The sequence below is a fragment of the Symphodus melops genome, assembly GCF_947650265.1.
Source record: "Symphodus melops genome assembly, chromosome: 13".
NCBI lineage: Eukaryota > Metazoa > Chordata > Actinopteri > Labriformes > Labridae > Symphodus > Symphodus melops.
The window spans coordinates 5,627,082-5,645,481 of NC_136703.1; the positions used below are offsets into that span (position 1 = coordinate 5,627,082).

An 18,400-nucleotide genomic window follows, 5' to 3' on the forward strand; every position below is an offset into this window, starting at 1 on the left:
ATTAAATAGTAGATAGTGAGAACTTCCTCCTCACATGTTCAAGTGTAGCTAATGATTAGTTGGTAGGAAACAAATGAGGAACTAACTACTAGGTATTCATTACGTAACTACTACTTAAAGAGTAGGTAACCATTAAATAACAACGACGTAACCACTAAGTAATGGGTAGATAGTGAGTACTTCCTCAACAAATGTTCTAAAGTGGCTTTTTATTATTTAACAGATAATAATTGCTGGATAAACCACACACATTGTTGCACAATAAATGGGGAATGAAATACTATTTAAGCATTAGTTGAGTGGTAGATGGGGAGTAACTTTTCATGAGGCATCTGGGGTAGTTACTCAGTAATGAAGAATTACCAAACCATTACTTACTTATTGTGTGTAGAAACTCAGTTTTTTCATTATACTATTTTAATGTTAGGGTTTTTGTTTATTAAATTGATATTTATAATGATCATTAGTTAATCATTAATATGAATTCACAATATAAAACTAAATTAAGAAAATGGGGCACCAACCAAATATTACAAAATCAGTCTAAAATTAATCAATTAATTACTAATGACTCATGTTTAATACATTGAAGGCTTTAAACCAGTACACAAATCTCTCGCATCCAGCTTATAACAAAATGCAAATACAGGATTTATTTAAGCAACATCAAGTTAATCAATGAAACTCAATCAAACAAGTAATTATTATTACAGCAAACAAAGTATATATGCTCTAGAAAATAGCTTGAGCTCTCTGAGTAACTAAATTAAAAAACATAAAGCCAGTGGCAGGACTTAAAATTGATCAGCAGGTACACTACTGAACGTAAATGAAAATAGCATTAAATGAAAACACATATGTGAACACAGCTGTGCAGCGGGATTCAGAATTTTGACCAGAGCTTTGCTCTATTTTCCTTCTGGTTTCACGAGCAGGATTCTTTGTGTATTCAGAGATCAGTGGGCTATCTGCAGTGCTACTATCAAGTTGCGTTCAATGGCATCTTAGAAATTAAACCAGGTAATTTTTGATTGCGCCTAAAACTCAGAAAAATATACCGTGGAAGTCAGCTGAATCTTCTTATCCTAATTCAGCATGTGAAGAAATTCAAAACAGCTATGGATCAGCATTTAACGAGAGCCAGAGTACTTATACAGCAGCTTCAGCTCTTGAGGTCAAACTATGTAAGCAGAGAGGAGAAGGTTTGCCCCCTTGAATGTTGGTGTTCAGCATGTGAAAGGTAATACAGCTTTTATCCACCCTAAACTACACTCCTAAAGTTGAAAGCTTTTATTAACACATTAGACAACGTTTTTACCTTAAAATATCTACATCTTAAAAGGCAGGGTAGGTAATTTCCTTCAGATGCACTTTTTAAGTTAAGTTTTAAGTTTAAGTTTTTGATTGAAATTGTCTGTATGTCCTGAAAGTAATTAAGATCCTATGTGCTCTGAAAAAGGAACAAAGAAAATACGTCATCTGTAGCAGCTGTAAAACTTTGACCAACTTTGTTTTTTCATAAACCAATCAATCCTCTTTACCCCATGCATGCACGAACCCACACTCAAAGCATAAACTGAAATCTGAAGTGAGGGGAGCTGCTTTTGAGGGAGCACAGAGGAGAGGGCGTGGGTGAATATGCAGAACAGAGAGAAGGCTACTTTCAAAATCATGCTAGTTTCCTACCCTGCCTTTAAAAAACCTCCGATGTGCGGACTCAACCGTGCATCTCTTTCATTTAAAAAATAAAAAATAAAAAATGTATGGCTGTATCAGCTCAAAGTGACTCAATATAAGCCACATAATATGTTTAATTGAGACATTTACAGAGGACAGACTTGATTTCTGCTATATTTATATGTCAAATGTTTAACTTTCTTCCTTTTATCTAACTTTCAATAGTCAAGATGGCCACTATGTGCCCATATATAAATGATTCAGGGCTGCATCCGTTCTTTTTCATTAATAATATGTTGAATTTTGTTTTCTTTATGCAGAGACACCACAGCAACAGCTGATATCAATCATCAAAAAACAATTTAAAAACACCCTTCAAAATTTAGAAGACAATCATCCCAACAAGAACAACACCGAACACGTCATGAGAGATGACAAGAGGCCTGAAAAATTTACTGAAATTAAACGAAAAGATATCTTCAAAGAAACACAGGGACAAACCATTAGAACTGTGCTGACCCTTGGAGAGACTGGTACTGGGAAATCCCACCATGTACAGAAATTCATCAAAGAGTGGGCTACAAATGCTGACAAGTCAGTTTCCAAATGGATTCAGTCTTTGTTAAGCACAACTGAACATGACAATGGAGTTATTTTTCTGCTTGACATCTCTGAGCTTCATTCATTAAAAGGGAGAAAGTTGTCTTTAATCGAACTTCTTCATCATTTCTACCCAGAAATGAAGGAATGTAAAATCTCTAACTTTGAACAGCTCAAAGTTCTGTTTGTCCTGGATGGACTGGATGCTTTGCAAACAGTTCTGGACTTTGACAACAATGTCCCCTTGGCTGATGTGTGGGAATCAACTTCAGTAAATGTGTTACTGACAAACCTCATCAAAGGATCTCTGCTTCCTTCTGCACGGATCTGGATAACCTCCCAACCTTCAGCTGCCAATCAGTTGCCTGACACATGTGTTCACAGGAGGACAGAAATACGATGTAAGATGACAATTCTATGAACATAGAATGTAGACTTAAACAGTGGAAACTTTAATCAGCTTTATAATGAAAAAAAGATTTTTCACCAGTGAACATGTTGCATTTTCATATTGGATGCTAAACTCCTGTAATGTTAGATTTTATAAATTTGTTTCAGTGCATTCTGATTAATTCTTCTTTTTGTCTTTATCTTTTCTTTAGACAAAGGATTAAAACACAAACTCATCACAGAGCTGAAGAACAGAATCCTCAGTCAGCATGAAAGAAAACTGGGAGAACTTCAAACTGATACAGAGCTCCATGAGATTCATGAGACTGAAGATAGGGAAGAAAAAATACATATCTGGAAAGCCTCTTTTCCAGGTTCAAACAAAAAAAGGGGACAAACAGTACTTACAAAGGGAGTTGCTCGTGTTGGTAAAACATACCAAACACAGAAGTACATGGTAGACTGGGCAAAGGGAAGGTCCAGTAAAAACATAGACTTTGTTGTACCATTTGACTTCAGTGAGCTGAATTCAAGAGGAGAAAAAGTTCAAAACATGAACGATCTACTTCATCATTTCCTCAACCCCAATAAACACCCAGGAGTTTGCAATTATGATGAGTGTAAAATACTTTTTGTCCTGGATGGATTGGAAAAATGTAAACTTCCTCTGGATTTTGCAAACAACAAGGACCTGACTGATATGGAAGAAACAGCCTCGATGGATGTGCTGCTAACAAACCTCCTCAAGAGGAAGTTGCTTCCCTCTGCTCATATCTGGATCGTCTCTCGACCTTCAGCAGCTGACAAAATCCCTTCTGAATACATCCAGAGAGTGACAGGATGTCGAGGTACGAAACTATGACTGCAACAAATTTTACAGCTAAAACCTGTTTCAGTACACAGTATCCTGTGTTCATTATTTTAATTTTGAAGAAAGAAAAGCAGAATGTGTACACGGGGGTCTTGATTGTCAGCATGTGAAGTGCTCTGGTTTCTTTATGGAGTCTGAGATACATTGACAAATCACAGTATCCACATATTTTGGTATATATTGGAGAAACACTATGTAGGCTCGTTATCCTACATAATGACATACCAGCAACCATCAGCGGTTATCTAAAGAATAGTCAGAAGTGAACAAAAGGATACCTCTATACGGTATTGCTTAAAAAGAATGGAATAAAACAAAATAATGACTGATATTTATCAACGCAAAAAACATCTCTGTGGATCAAACACCTCTAATTGAGCCACAAATCTGCTTGATGCTGTGTCGTTAAAGCCAATTAGTCTTTAGATTTCATTACTACCTGAAACACGTCATAAGTGATCGGCCCCATCTCAATTGGAAAAAAAACAAATAAGCTTTTTAAAATGTATTTTCTTCCTGACAAAGCTTATTTAAACTTTTACCAGTTCTGCATCATTATTATTTTGGAAATTATTATATTTGTTAACTGGATGTCAATCATGTTTTCTTTATTGGGCTCATCCCACTTGAGTGAATCAGAGTAAAGTGGTCGGGTAACTTGAAATTAAAGTCAATTTTACAGGACCAAAGAATGGATGTGGTTACGTAAAAAACAGCACACAGGAAAGGTAGTGTTGCCTGGAATATGCTGAAGTTTCACTCTGTGGGTTATTGGAAATATAGAAAAATCAGCATCCATTACCAGAGGCATATCTTCTGTCAGATGGTGATAGATGATGAATGCTGAAGGGTTCTGAGATTTTAGACTGTACTTTTAGACTACTCAACCATTTCTTCAAGGAAACTCAACAAACAGTCATCTCTAACTTTAAACAGCTTAAAGTTCTGTTTGTCCTGGATGGATTGGATGCTTTTCAACCTGCTCTTGACTTTGACAACAATGTCACCTTGACTGATGTGACGAAATCAGCTTCAGTAAATGTGTTACTGACAAACCTCATCAGAGGATCTCTACTTCCTTCTGCACGGATCTGGATAACCTCCAAACCTTCAGCTGCCAATCAGTTGCCTGACACATGTGTTCACAGGAGGACAGAAATACGATGTAAGCTAATAGGTGCTGAATATTGAAAAACAAAGCAGATGCACGTAAAGTAGAATAGACAACTAAGTCATGGATGAAGTACTGACAAACATAGTTACAGTTCAAAAACAAGTTCAAATAGCCAAAGTGATTTTCCTCTTCAGACAGAGATTTCTGCACATACTGGTTAAGTAAAACAAGGGGCCCCGGTGACTAAAATACAAAGGTAGGGACCCATGTAAAAAATAACAAGACAAAGTCCTTCAAGCCCTTCTGATAAAAATCCAAATGGAAGAGTGGAAAAAACAGCAATGAGGAAAAACATGATATCAACTTGGAATACAAGTAGGTTGAACTGACAAAGAGTGGAAGGCACACAGACACACAGTAGGTAATACACAGTAGGTAATCAAATACAGGTGAGGCAAATAATACAGGAGAAACAAGCAGAGTTCAGCACTCGAACACAGTTGAAAGAAAACCCACACAAGGCAGGCAGATAAACTAGATACAAAACCAAGGAAACACTTGACAAAAGAAAACGCAAAGAAACTGGCGACAAAACCAAAATATTATCAAAACCCTGAAATAAAAAAAAAATAAACAAGAGAAAATCATGACAAGAAGCATGCATTGTGAAAATACCAAGCATTGAAGAACCATTCTTGATTGTTTGGTTTATAATTTATAAATACTTGTACAATTGCATCCCAAGTTATAATCATGTTCACTGTCTGTTTTTTTCCACACAGACAAGCCTGATCTTTCAAGTCAATGGGAACTCAAATCTCAGCTGAAGAATCAATTTACTCATGTTACAATGGGGATGGACATGCAGAAAACATCTGCTCTTCTGAATGACATCTACACAGATCTCTACATCATAGAGGGGGAAAGAGGAGAGGTCAATACTCAACATGAGGCCAGACAGATTGAAGGTGCCAAGTTCAAACCACAGGAAACATCCATTAGGTATGACACCATCTTTCAACCAGCAGAAGGAAAACCTCACATTAAATCTGTGCTAACAACTGGAATGGCAGGCATTGGGAAATCATTTGCCACGATGAAATACATGCTGGACTGGGCTGAAGATAAGTCCCACACGGACATTTTCTTTATGTTTCCACTGTCTTTCCGGGAGCTGAATTTGAGAAAAGATGAAACACACAGCTTGCAGGAGCTCCTTTATAGTTTCTTTCCAGAAATGAAGACATCAGAAATAGAAGACTATGACAAGTATAAGATCCTAATTGTCTTGGATGGTCTCGACGAGTGTCGCCTTGATCTTGTCTTCAGTGAAACTGAAAAATGTAAAGATGTAAAAACGAAAACCTCTGTGAGAGTTCTGCTGACAAACCTCATCGAAGGCAATCTGCTTTCTAAAGCCCAAGTCTGGATCACCTCCAGACCTGCAGCATCCAACAGTATCCCTGCTGGTAAAGTTGACCGTGTTACAGAGGTGCGAGGATTCAATGACGACCAGAAAGAGGAGTACTTCAGGAAGAGATTTGATGATGAAGATTTGGCTGAGAAAATCTTGTCCCATGTCAAGAATTCAAGAACCCTTTACATTATGTGCCACATCCCTGTGTTTTGCTGGCTGACATCAACTGTTCTGGAGGACTTTGTGAAAAGAAAAGAAGAAGGGAAGATGCCCAGCACTCTGACTGACATGTACATACACTTTGTTTTGTTACAATGCAAGCAGGCGAATGCCAAGTATGGCACAGATGAGACAAGTGAGACGAGTGAGAATTCTGAGACAGATTCATGCTGGAACACAAGAAACAAAACCACAGTTGTATCTCTCGGGAAGCTGGCTTTTGAGGGGCTTGAGACGGGAGACCTTGTCTTTACTGAAGAAACATTGACAGATTGTGGTGTCAACATCCCAGAAGCTACAGTCTTCTCAGGCATCTTAACCCAGATTAAACGAGAAAGCCATGGGCTGCACCAACAGAAATTGTTCTGCTTTGTCCATCTGAGTATTCAAGAGTTCATGGCAGCTTTCTATGCACTTCACACATTCAGTGACCAAAATCTGAATCTGCTTTCCAAGCCTCCTTCAACAGACATAGACATGCCTGCATCAGACTTTTACAGGACAGCAGTAGACAAGGCCTTAGGTAGCAAAAATGGAGACTGGGATCTCTTTCTTCGCTTCTTGCTTGGCCTTTCTCTGGAGACAAATCGAAATCTCCTGAAAGAACTGCTGAAAAAGACAGAAAATGACAAGGAGACCAATGAGAAAACAATTGGATACATCAAAGAAAAGCTTAGGGAAGAAAACAGTGATGCTGATCAAAATTTTAATCTTTTCCACTGTCTGAATGAGCTGAATGACCAGTCTCTTGTGGAAGAAGTCAAAAAGTACCTTAAGTCAGAAACAGTCACATTTGAAAACTTCTCCACATCCCAGTGGTCGGCTCTGAACTTTGTGCTGCTGACTTCAGATGAGAAGCTTGATGAGTTTGATCTAAAAAAGTATCGCAAATCAGAGAAAGTACTTCTAGGAATGTTGCCGGTGGTCAAAGTCGCCAAAACTGCTAAGTAAGTACTTTGCAATGCTCTCTTATAAAAACCTTAAAACATAAGAAAACTGATTAAATTGCTCTAGAGACTTTTTGACTGTAGCTTCTATTTTTGGCAGAGTTTCTAATTAACAAATATTTTCACAGTCTGAGTTGGTGTGAGCTCACTGAAGAATCCTGTAAAGGTCTCTTATCTTCCGTCCTCAACTCTGCATCCTCTAATCTCACCGAGCTGGACATGAGTCATAACGACCTGTTGGATACAGGTGTGAAGTATCTTGCAGAAGGCCTAAGTAGTTTACACTGTAAACTGGAGAATCTCAAGTAAGTGTGCATTGTATGCCGGGCTGCTGACTCAGAACCAGAAATGCTGTTGACTGGACGTGGTTACCAAAAATAGCTGGTTGGAGCTCTGTGAAGTGTCGGGCGGCTGACATACTGCTGAGAAATTGGGGTCATGGGCACAATAGGCTCTTGGGTGATGGGCAGCTGTACCTCTGACATTTGTAATATTGGTTAATACCGGCTAAAAAAGTCCTACATTGTGTTTAAGTCATCCTGCCATTATTACAGCCCTCATTAGAGAAAATCCCATAATATTTATGAAATTGAAATGGACCCAGTATTGAGATGTTTGCTCTCAGAAAAGCTAGTGTAAAAATAAAAATAAAGATGTAAATGTTCATTGATTAAATTTATACTGTCATAAACATATTTTGCCATCAATACAATGGGCAAGTAAAAAACAAAAAGTTAACAAACTTAAGGGTTCAATCACCAGCTCCTGCAGCAACATGTCTGAGGTTTCCTGGCAAGACACTATCCAGAAATTCTCCCACTGCTAGAGCAGCATATGAATGTGAATTTATAGGATTTGTTACTTCTTATGGTCTGGTACATAGCAACCTTTTCCGTCTGTTTATGAATGGATAATGTGACATGCGGTGTAAAAGCACTTTGAGTAGTCAGAATACTAGAAAACCAATATATACTTGATTCGAATCTGTTATACTATAAGCATATTAAACTATGTGTGTGTTTGCATGTGGGTGGTCTGCAGATTGGCAGGTTGTCAGGTGACAGAAGAAGGCTGCTCTTACCTGACCTCAGCACTCAGGTCCAATAAGGCCTCCACCCTGAAACATCTAGATTTAAGTTACAACAACCCAGGATGCAACGGGAAAGCTATGCTCTCTGCTATAGTTGATGATCCAAATATGAGCTTGAAGACACTCAGGTATGTAGAGACATGTTTTTGTTGTTGTTGAATATGTCTATTTATTGTAATCACATTACATGAAATGTCTCGACTAACTTCAGATAGTTTCCTCAATTGTTTTAACATTAGCTCTATGTAAACCCATGTTAAAGGACACTAATAACAAAAAGGTGCCTTTCCAATAGTTTATTTTATTTTGATGCAAATAGTGAGCTGGTCTTATCTCTTAGTTAAGACTTCATTTTTTCAAAAGCCTAAAATCACTATTCCTTTTTGTGCAGTTTGGACCATTGTGGAGAGCATCGCTTAAAGCCAGGGATAAAGAAATGTAAGTCTTTTTTGATTGTTCATAATAAATTACTTTAGTACCTATACTATGAGACCTTAAACTCATCAGTTTTAATATGTTAGATGATGAGCCTTTATCAACACACTATGGTTTAATATGTTCCAAGTCTGTTTGGATTTGTCCTATACAACATAGTATTTTATAGGCTTTTAATCTTAAACCACAAGATTCTTCATATTTTCTTTCATTCTGTCTCAGATGATGGAGATCTGAAGTTTGATGAGAACACAGCAAGCAAGAGGCTTGTTCTGTCAGAAGGAAACAAAAAAGTGAAAACTTTCAAAAAGCTGGAGGAGAAAGCGCAAAGACCAGAAAACGAGGTCAGGTTCAAAAGATCTCAGGTGTTTTGTGAGGAGGGTCAGACAGGCCTCTGTTACTGGGAGGTGGAGTGGAAAGGGACTGTTGGCATTGCAGTAGCATATGGAGAAGTGGGTAGGAAATGGGACAGTAAGTGTGGCTTAGGATGCAATGACATGTCATGGAGTCTGCTCTGCTCCAAGGATGGATACACTGCTATACATGGAAAGACATCAGAACATATTACAGATCTGTTTTCCCAAAAAATTGCAGTGTTTCTGGATTGGAAAGCTGGATCACTGACTTATTACAGTGACATGTCAGGAAAGTTGAGCCTCATACACACCTTCCATGCTAAATTCACAGAGCCAGTCTACCCAAGCTTTTGGTTTAAGAAGGGCTCTGTAACTCTTTGCGAGATAGACAAAACCCCTCTGCAATGGGGTGAAATCGAACGTCCAAAACTGACGAAGAACGCCAACGCGGAAGTGCGTAAAAAGCCAGTACCTCAAGATGCCACTGGCTGGCTGTAAAAGTGAAAAAGTCCTCATTGGGCCTCTTGATCATTGCATTGCATCTAAAACCACCTTTTCCCAACCTGGTTCATTGTTTTACAATGGGTGAAAAAATGCAGATTTTTTTATTTGAACTACAGACCAATCTTTCTGTTCTGATGAAAATAGTGGCCAGAGTTTAGTTGCTCTACTTTAAAACATTGTCAAATTGTGAAAAGTTTGAATCTTGTAACTTGTAGTTCCACAACACAGATTGCTCAAGGTACAAATAAAAAAATGACCTTTTAGTTTCTGGTGATCAAGGCATGTGGTCAGTCCATGTACTCATAGTGCAGCCTTTTACACCATTAATGATAACATCCTATAGAACAGACTGAGGCCTTGGATAAGCTCACAAAGAAACTCACAAGACACTATCTGCAAAAAAGACATGATTTTAATTGGACCACAGCACATGACAAAGCAAATACTGCCATCTGCTGGTCCTCTATTAGACTGAACCTGTCAAAGAGTTCCTGCCAGGTTGTTTGATCTTTTTTTCCTCTTTGTTTTTCTCATTATGCCTCAATTACTGTATGAGCCTTTTTTTTACCTCCCTGAATCAAATATCTATTTATTGACTTCAGAATGTACAGAACTCAGCTGTGAGGCTTTTCACCAGATGAACACATCAAGCCTGTTTTAGCCTCTGTATGATGGCTCCCAGTACAGTTACTGATTACTTTAAAAGGCCCTTCTTGCTATAACTCAGTCCTTTTACTGCAATCTGGCTCAAATTTAAGGAGGACGGAGCGTTTCGCGAGGAGAGCTCCAACGCTTGGAATGATCTGCTGTAGGAGATCAGGGCAGCTGAATGAGTTGTCTTTTTTTAGTTGTCTGATTAAAATATTCTGAGAGTCTTTACTGATTTTAGTAAGGCATACTTTTTTAAATTTCATTATAGAATTTTATGTCAAAGAAAATGGAAATATTTAGGTCTTGTTCTCTGCTTTTTCTCATGATTTCATGACCTGCCCGTTTTATTTTGCTGCCTTTGTGAAGCACTGTAACTTAGATTTTAGAAAAGTGCTCTACACACACATGAATAAATAGTCGTTATTACTGTGGCAGCTATAGTTTTGTACTTTGGAGTGGGTTTTTTTTACACATTCAGGAGTTTTTTTCTGTGTTGTGATCTCCAACAGTTATGTCTTTTATGTAACAATGCATGTACCTTGGTTGGTCTGTGATAATACTTTCAGTATTTCATGTTTGCTCGAGAGATGAACTGCTGTACATGTAGAGATCATATGTGAATAATATTTTCTGACATTTTTGTTGTAATACCTGGAAAATGCTGAAAAAGGCTGAACAATTAAGTCAAACTGACCTGTAACTGTGTTTCTGTATGCGTTTACTTAACTGTGTATTTTAGAGAGTAATTAATCATTTGTGGTTGCAATTTTGATTATAAATGTGATAAAGTCACCGACTGGTCATGTGTTTCCAGCCTGAGATGCCAGATTGTTGTTTGTACAGATCGAGGCTCAATTTTATGCAATCCAAGATACTTGGCACTGTGACCACTTCAACACTATTACACAGGGTGGATTATTCAACGTTTTCATTCCAGACATTTTAAGAGTAGTAATAACCATAGCTTACACGCTTCTGATAACACACACAACAGACACACATACACACATTAAGACTTTCTTCTATTCGTCACACATTAAATGTACACTTTTTGACAGCCAAATGTTGAAGTCTGTGTGGATATATGTGAGCATCTGAAAGAAGATGGTAATGAATTTCAGCCGTGAAAAAACAGCTTGAATGAAAGCTTTAGCGAGAAAAGGGAGGTGGGGAAATGACTACTGAAAAGAAACATTCAAGACAATGTAGCACCCGGCAAACTCAAGGCCTCTTCACATGGGCTTCCTCGTTGCTTCTAAAAACCTAATTCTTGACCAACACTTTGAAGAGGCTTAAGAACTCGTTTGTTCCGGGTCCACATCAGAGACCCTTAAAAACAACAGGCTTGTTTGATACATTCAGGATCCGTCTTTTTTCGGCTTCTTTCCCCTCTATTGATCTGCTGCTGTTAAGTGACATTCCTCATTCAGAGCGCCTCTCACTCTTTCTGCCTCTGTAGATGTGTTTAGATTAGAGAGCTGTCTGTGCTAGCTGAGAGTTACATGAATGAGTGTTTGTGTGAGTTGGCTGAAAGGGGAAAAGGGACGGTGTACATGTATGAATGTCAAAACATTCTTAAAACTTAAGAACTGTCTTTCCTGCACAAATAAGTAAATATTCAGTTCATGTATTTAAAGTGGTTGATTAAATGGTTTTACGTTTCAATAACTCTGTCATCTTATGGAAGCATTACTCCTGTTTCTTTGGCAAATTTTAGCAACAAAAAAACAGTGATAAAATCCATCTTTTTGTGTTAAAAACATCACGGACACAGGCACTAGTGACCTAACAGAAAGGAAAGGGGACATTAAACAATAATCAAACCCACTTTGGCTTTATTAAAATACAACACTTTTTTAAGTTGGGATATTACAGTATATTTTCACTAAAGAGAGTTTAAAAACAAATTAAAATGACAAAAGTAAAAGAAAACTCCTGAAACACACTGAGTACCTGCATCGATCAGCTTGTGAATCGCAGCTGTCACAACCTGAACCAAATGTATGCGGCAAAAGAGGGAGACCACATAGTTGGCAGACTTACACAAACATTTTTAATTGAAGTATTAACTAAATATTTAAACTTTTCAATCACTCTAAATATTAACCTGAGCATTCGGCTCAGTGATTTGTGACTTAACTGTTGGTCCTTGTGCCTCTCTTTTTCCCTGTCTGCTTGATTCCCCCAATGTGAACACTATTCACCGGTGGAGTCAGTTACTGTTGGGTGTGCAAGATTTAGGCACATCAGAGCTGCTAAAACGGTGCAAAAAGAAGCAGCAATGACACAGTGATTTCTTCTGCTGCACTAAAACAAGTCAAGTGTTTAAATATTTTCTACTCTGACGTGTTGTGTGAATGCACAGAAACAAGAGCTTTCAGCACCCTTCACCTCCACCACTCCATATCGATGCCCTGCAGCCTGCACAGACAAAGTGAATTAGACTCTGATAGCAGCTTTTCAGGTATCACATGTTTATGAAATGGCGTGTGTGTGCACGTGTATTCTAGCTGTCATTTAATCCATCCTCAGGTTGCCCTGCTCCCGCACCCTGCATGTCCACTTTACCTTTCACAGACCAATCACATTCCACATTCCTCAACCTTCCCAGGATCCCAGGGACCCAGGGTGCATGGCTGTAGGGCGTTACCATGGCATTGGGGTGATGAGGTCACCCCCCTTTGGTAGTTCAGTGGTGAGATGAGATTCGATAGGAGGAGAGAGCGAGACAGACAGCCAGAGAGAGAGACAGACAGACAGAGAGAGAGGGACAGACAAAGAGAGAGAGACAGAGGGAGAGCATAACACATTGCCTTCATCCAGGACCTACTTTACTGCTTAATCCTCGAAACAAAGCCCTAACCCCAAATCAGCACTTTTGGGGATATCAGGGCTGAGTAAAAAAATATGTATATAATATTTATCAAAATTTAAAAAATAAATTTTCTGTTCAGAAAAATCAATCCCCCATCCCTATAAAACTTACATTTGTCCTCACCAAGTTTGAGATACAAGAGCAAACACAAAACATAGGCTACATTTAAAGTCTTTCGTTTGGGATTTACTTGCACATCTGTCCTGGTCAGACCACCAATGAGTGACATCCCCAAGACTTTGTTCTCGTTTGTACACAGTCTATGGCAGCTACACACAAACTTTTAAACTTTTGAAAATGAGAAATGTCCTGTATACATCTCAGAGTCACAGATCTCATTTAAAGAGTGGTGAACAACAGAGTTGCAGTAAAGACAGCAGGAGCTACAACTATTAATGCTGTTAGGACACCTTAGTGGACCTGTTGTACAGAAAGGGGCTGCAGCACTTACAGTATGTGGCCAGAATCAACAACTACATTTGGTTCCCAGTTATTTCATTTGATATGATATGTAAGGGATCCTGAGGGGAACACATGTGCTTCTCTTTTGTTCAATGTCTTGAAAATTGAACAGACTTTAACATCTGTTTTGAGGAAAGAGCATAAACAAGTTCAGATAACAGACAAACACACTACTGCCACAGGGAGCAGCTTTGAAGGGTTCTAACCAGAAACAGAGCCACCCCTACCAGCTCATTTTTACTGTCTATCTACTATCCCCTTTCCTTTTTTTGTCATTGACCTTTCAAACTATTATTGAATTTGCAAAACATACTGTTCATGCCGACACTTGAACTCAGATAACTACTGTCTAAAATAATTCATCCAGTTTCCAGGAAGCACATGTTAAACACCTATAACTCCTCACTGAGAGATAACGAGATGAAGTGTGCATGGCAGACACTTTCAGGTTGAATTCAGAGAAGCACTTAAAGGGTCAGAAGAGTTGACAGTGAAACTACATCTTTCTGCCTCTCCTCTCCTTTTTTTTTTTCAAGTCAGCAAAGACTACTGTAATGATGTAACCAGCAAAACCCGAGACAAGCTCCAAAACTCTGCTGTCAACACTCTGCACCAAGCCCTGGCACTACCCAAACCCTCATCCACCTCCACTGGCTCCCAATTAGACCCCAAATCAAATACAAAATACTCCTCCTCACTTATTAATCCCTCCATGCCATTACCTCTCAGTACTCCTCTGATCTCGTAAAACTGCACACGGGCACTAGGCTGCTCTCCATCCCACACACAAGACTCCCTACCTATGGACACAGGGTCTTCAGTGTCACAGCCCCCATCCTCTGGAAGACCCTCCCCTCAAACACATGCAATGCACCATCTTTTGAATCTGTTCTCCACAGACTAAAACCTCCTCTGCCTTTCCGGGGCGCTGGTAGTCTGGTAGTGTAGTGCGTGCCCCATGTGCAGAGGCAGTTGGTCCTCCAGGCAGGCAGCTTGTGTTCGAATCTGACCTGTGGCTCCTGTCCTGCATCCAGTCATTCCCCACTCTCTCTCTCTCCATGATTCCCAGCTCTATCCACTGACCATTCTCGACAACAAAGGCACTAAAAGCCCCCCAAAAGATCTGCCTCTCCTTATGTGTCTTATTCGTTGCTACCTCTCACTTTTGTTTTTGTTTTGTTCTTTGTCTGGACCCTCCAACCTTAAAGCATCCTTGGGTCACTTAAAAGGCTATTTATCAATCCAATCTATTATAATTGTAGGTATGCATTTCATTGTATATTTGCATGCAGAACGCTTCAGATGAATAATTCTTTCAGACACATTGGAGGGAGTTCCTGCCTGCATCTCTTTGTTATATGACCCACTTCATCACTGTTGACTTTTTATGGGCTGACACACATTAAATGTCTGTTCAGACATATATTATGATTGATTCATTACACAACAGCTGCATCTGCTTCTCTAATCACAACATGTCTCGCGACCCTCTTTTCCTTTTGCATTCTTTTGTTTTCTCCGTAGATATGAGACAGGTTATCACAGAGACAACATGTGTTTCCATGTGTCGTTTCCTCATTTCACGTCAACTACATGCTAAAAAACACACAGCAGTCACCAGTTATTTATGATCTACCATGATCAGCCTGGTTTATGTCTCTCAGTCTGTCCCCACACAACAACACAGACACATACACACACACTTGCTGAGAGACAGAGTGCAGACAGTAAACATGGAGAAGAGTGGTGAGGAGTGTCGAAGGATATATGACCATAGATGTCAGAGGAAATCAACATGAATTACTGTCAGAAATCAGTGGCGGACTTAACCATTAGGCAAAGATTACCTTGAGCCTACAAACTGCAGGGGCCCCATAAAATGCCCTAAAAAGTTCAAGTTTAAGAGTTTTTATTATTATTATTTAATGTTGTGGGAAGTTATAATGGTTTCATTGAAAGACACTAACATCATTCAGGACCTACAACCAACCTCTTCTAGAAAAACCAATAGGCCTACCCAAATTTCTAATATTTTCAACTGATTTATTTCAGATTTATTTAAGATAAAATGGGAACAGAACAAAACAAACATGCTTCAAATTCGCAGACTTTAAGACCTTTTGTTTTTCTCAGTACGCATTCAGTACCTTCTCAAAAAGGCTCCCCGACTTATTAGTTGAGAACCACTCGCCCAACAGATGCAGACCCCCAAGTGACTAAATCTACTCCTGTCAGAAACACACACACACACACACACAACACACAAACACTTTTCTGTGTGAAAATGCAAAAGTGTTGTTGAGTATAAATGACCCAAACTGTTGGACTGAAAATCTTTTTTAAGCATTTGCAGAACATGTGAGGTGGTTGGCCGTGAGCTAGTCGTCTTTGCAGTGTGTTCATGTGCAACATTTTAATCCAAGACAAAGGCGTCGTGAGACTAAGCCACAGTTGGCTCAGGACAGAGGAAGAGATAGGTACTGTGATGAGAACAGGTCAGTAAAGTGACACAATGAAATCATCACTATACATAAAGATAATAGAAAACAACGATGACCCCATGAGGGGTTTGTGTCTGGATAGCAAATGATGCCTCCTTTGTGCAGCACAGTGACATATTTACGCAGATAGTTTGTTCTCAGCTTGTCTGTTTCTCTTTTTAGTGACTGCGCTCATTTGATCCTAAAATCTTACATGCGGTTGAGGCCAATCGCTGACAAACTAACCGTCATAGATGTCTCTTGGGGAGCGATGAAGTGTACAGTCTTGCTGAGGACAGGAAACCCTGGGAGGAGCTCACTGTGAAGTTATGTCTCTGTCAGCGAGGAGAAAAGCTGTGAGGAAAGACATATGCTTCATGTTTCCCAAACAACACTAACGTACAGTGAAAGCTGTTATCTGCTCTGGACCACGTTTGTTCCTAATTATGATATTTGTTTCTTGTTCTGTGAAACCTGCTGCGAATGTTGAGTCATACTTTAATGTGTGGGGTTTTTAAACTTCGATAGCCTTGAAACGTCGACAGGATTAACAATAATACAATACTCTTGAATCTGGAGGAGGTTTATGTCCTGACCTTGTATGCCGTCAGCAACTCCAGTTCCACGATCAGGATGGGACACCGATGGTGCAAAACCAAAATAATGGGAGACCTGACATCTAAAAGAAAGGAGAAGATAAATGCTGTGACGCACCTCTGTGAGATTATTTGTGTTAGCCTGTGATCGAAATATAAATCATAAAGCCAGAAATGATAAGAAAGCAGACCAAATAAATGTCCTCAGAGACAAAGAAAAATCTCCATCTCTGAGGTCCTGACATGTTGGACCGGTCTCAGAGTCTCATAGCGTGAGTTTTTCTCAGTTATCCATCTCATCTCCCCTGTGGTCAGACTCTATAACAATATACAGTATTTTATATATTTATTACATAAACACCACATTATATACACCATATTGCAATGTGTAAAGTCATGGTCAGGACATATGTGTTTGTGATTTGGTTAATCAACACTCTCCACTCTGTCTTGTCTCTGTTTCCTGCAATTAAAGCTTACGTCAGATTTAACAATCACAGCCTTTCCACTGCTCTGCTTTGTGGGGACTCTGGCTTGTTTTCCTCCTCTCCCTCTCCCATTCTGAAACACACACACACACACACACACACACACACACACACGGCGTAGTGTTGATTGCCCATGTCTAAACACAGCATGTTCGACAAGGGTCGCCTGCAGCCTGCAGGTAAAGAGTAATGGGTTCCAGATTTGGTGTGTGGGCGTGTGTTAGTGTCTGTATCTGGTCAAAAGTGCAACGAATGTTTGTGCTTAATTATCACAGTTATAATGCAGGCTGAGAGTAGAGTATAGTGAGCTAAAAAAAAAAAAAAGATCCTTTTTTTGGCAACATTGCTGCCTTTTTTAAATGTGTTCCCATCTTCTTCTTTTCCTTTTATAGCATTTTTTTCTTAGCCTCCTTCACTTTTTCTGCTCATGCCCCCCTTCTCTTTATTAACTCAAAATGGGAACAATTTAAATTGTTAATTCAAGAGAACAATTAAAATCATATCGCATCATTTTGATCCCGTTTCTATACTTTGTCGATATCCCCAAACTCTTCTGCCATGTTTCAGTGATGTTGGGACAGATAACTCATCTCTTAGGGAATCATATTTGACTTGACCCAGACTTTAAACTGACCTTCGTTCCTTCTGTTAAACTGTGACCTTCGAGGCCTGTGGTTGCACACGTGTCAAAACAACATACATCACGTATGAAACGACTGCTGTTCCCAGAGCGCTGCTCTCATTTCTTTTCATCCCTTTCTTCTGCCTTCATCTCGGCTCTTGTGGATTTCAATTTTATCCTTTTATCCCCTCCATTTGTTTTGCCACTCTACAAGAACCCTTAATTTAAGACTGCATGACAGATCTTGTGATACCTATTTGTATGTGTTGAATATGTTTAGTGTAATTATATTCTTATCTTAGTCTTTGTTTTAAACTAAAATATATAAACTAATTTGGACTAAACCTATGTTATACAGTTTTTCTTGTCGAGTACTTACATTATGTAGAATATTTCCAAGTCAGAGAAATGGTTATAGTTGTAACGGGAAGTGTATTTTCACATTGCTTGCCATGACAAACACAACATGTTTATCGCTGCCATGGAAACACCAGATGTTACGTCAAAGACAGCTACATAACTAAGTGGGAACTGCTACTGAAGGCTGCCGTTCTGTTGCTGAAGCTGTACTAAAAAACGTAATGTAAATTATACTTGGATACATTA

At 39.0% G+C, this 18,400-nt stretch overlaps 2 protein-coding genes across 3 annotated transcripts in view; one reads left to right on the top strand and one right to left on the bottom strand.

The window, feature by feature from the left end:
- The window catches only part of LOC306833474 (uncharacterized protein), a 43,667-nt gene extending 26,904 nt beyond the window's left edge, over positions 1 to 16,763 (bottom strand). The window contains exon 1 of one of the 2 annotated variants that reach the window (XM_079358733.1): positions 16,685 to 16,763. Coding sequence is in view for 1 of the 2 variants with exons in the window: in XM_079358732.1 (XP_079214858.1) it covers positions 16,335 to 16,340 (6 nt within the window). In the remaining variant the exon portion in view is untranslated. Of the gene's footprint in view, positions 1 to 16,334; positions 16,356 to 16,684 lie in introns of those variants that run through there. The other variant, XM_079358732.1, reaches the window with a different exon arrangement.
- Positions 4,582 to 9,698, top strand: LOC306833469 (protein NLRC3-like). The gene is made up of 6 exons (XM_079358726.1): positions 4,582 to 4,703; positions 5,435 to 7,235; positions 7,364 to 7,540; positions 8,277 to 8,453; positions 8,717 to 8,763; positions 8,983 to 9,698. The coding sequence occupies exons 2-6, from the start codon at positions 5,503 to 5,505 to the stop codon at positions 9,612 to 9,614; spliced, it is 2,766 nt and encodes a 921-aa protein (XP_079214852.1). The 5' UTR covers positions 4,582 to 4,703; positions 5,435 to 5,502; the 3' UTR covers positions 9,615 to 9,698.
- Positions 16,764 to 18,400: the final 1,637 nt, after the last annotated feature.

Coding starts and splice junctions, on each gene's coding strand:
- LOC306833469 (XM_079358726.1), top strand. CDS start 5,503: ATGGGGATGGACATGCAGAAAACATCTGCTCTTCTGAATGACATCTAC. Junction 7,541..8,276: donor TGTAAACTGGAGAATCTCAA/GTAAGTGTGCAT, acceptor GGTGGTCTGCAG/ATTGGCAGGTTGTCAGGTGA. Junction 8,764..8,982: donor AAAGCCAGGGATAAAGAAAT/GTAAGTCTTTTT, acceptor ATTCTGTCTCAG/ATGATGGAGATCTGAAGTTT.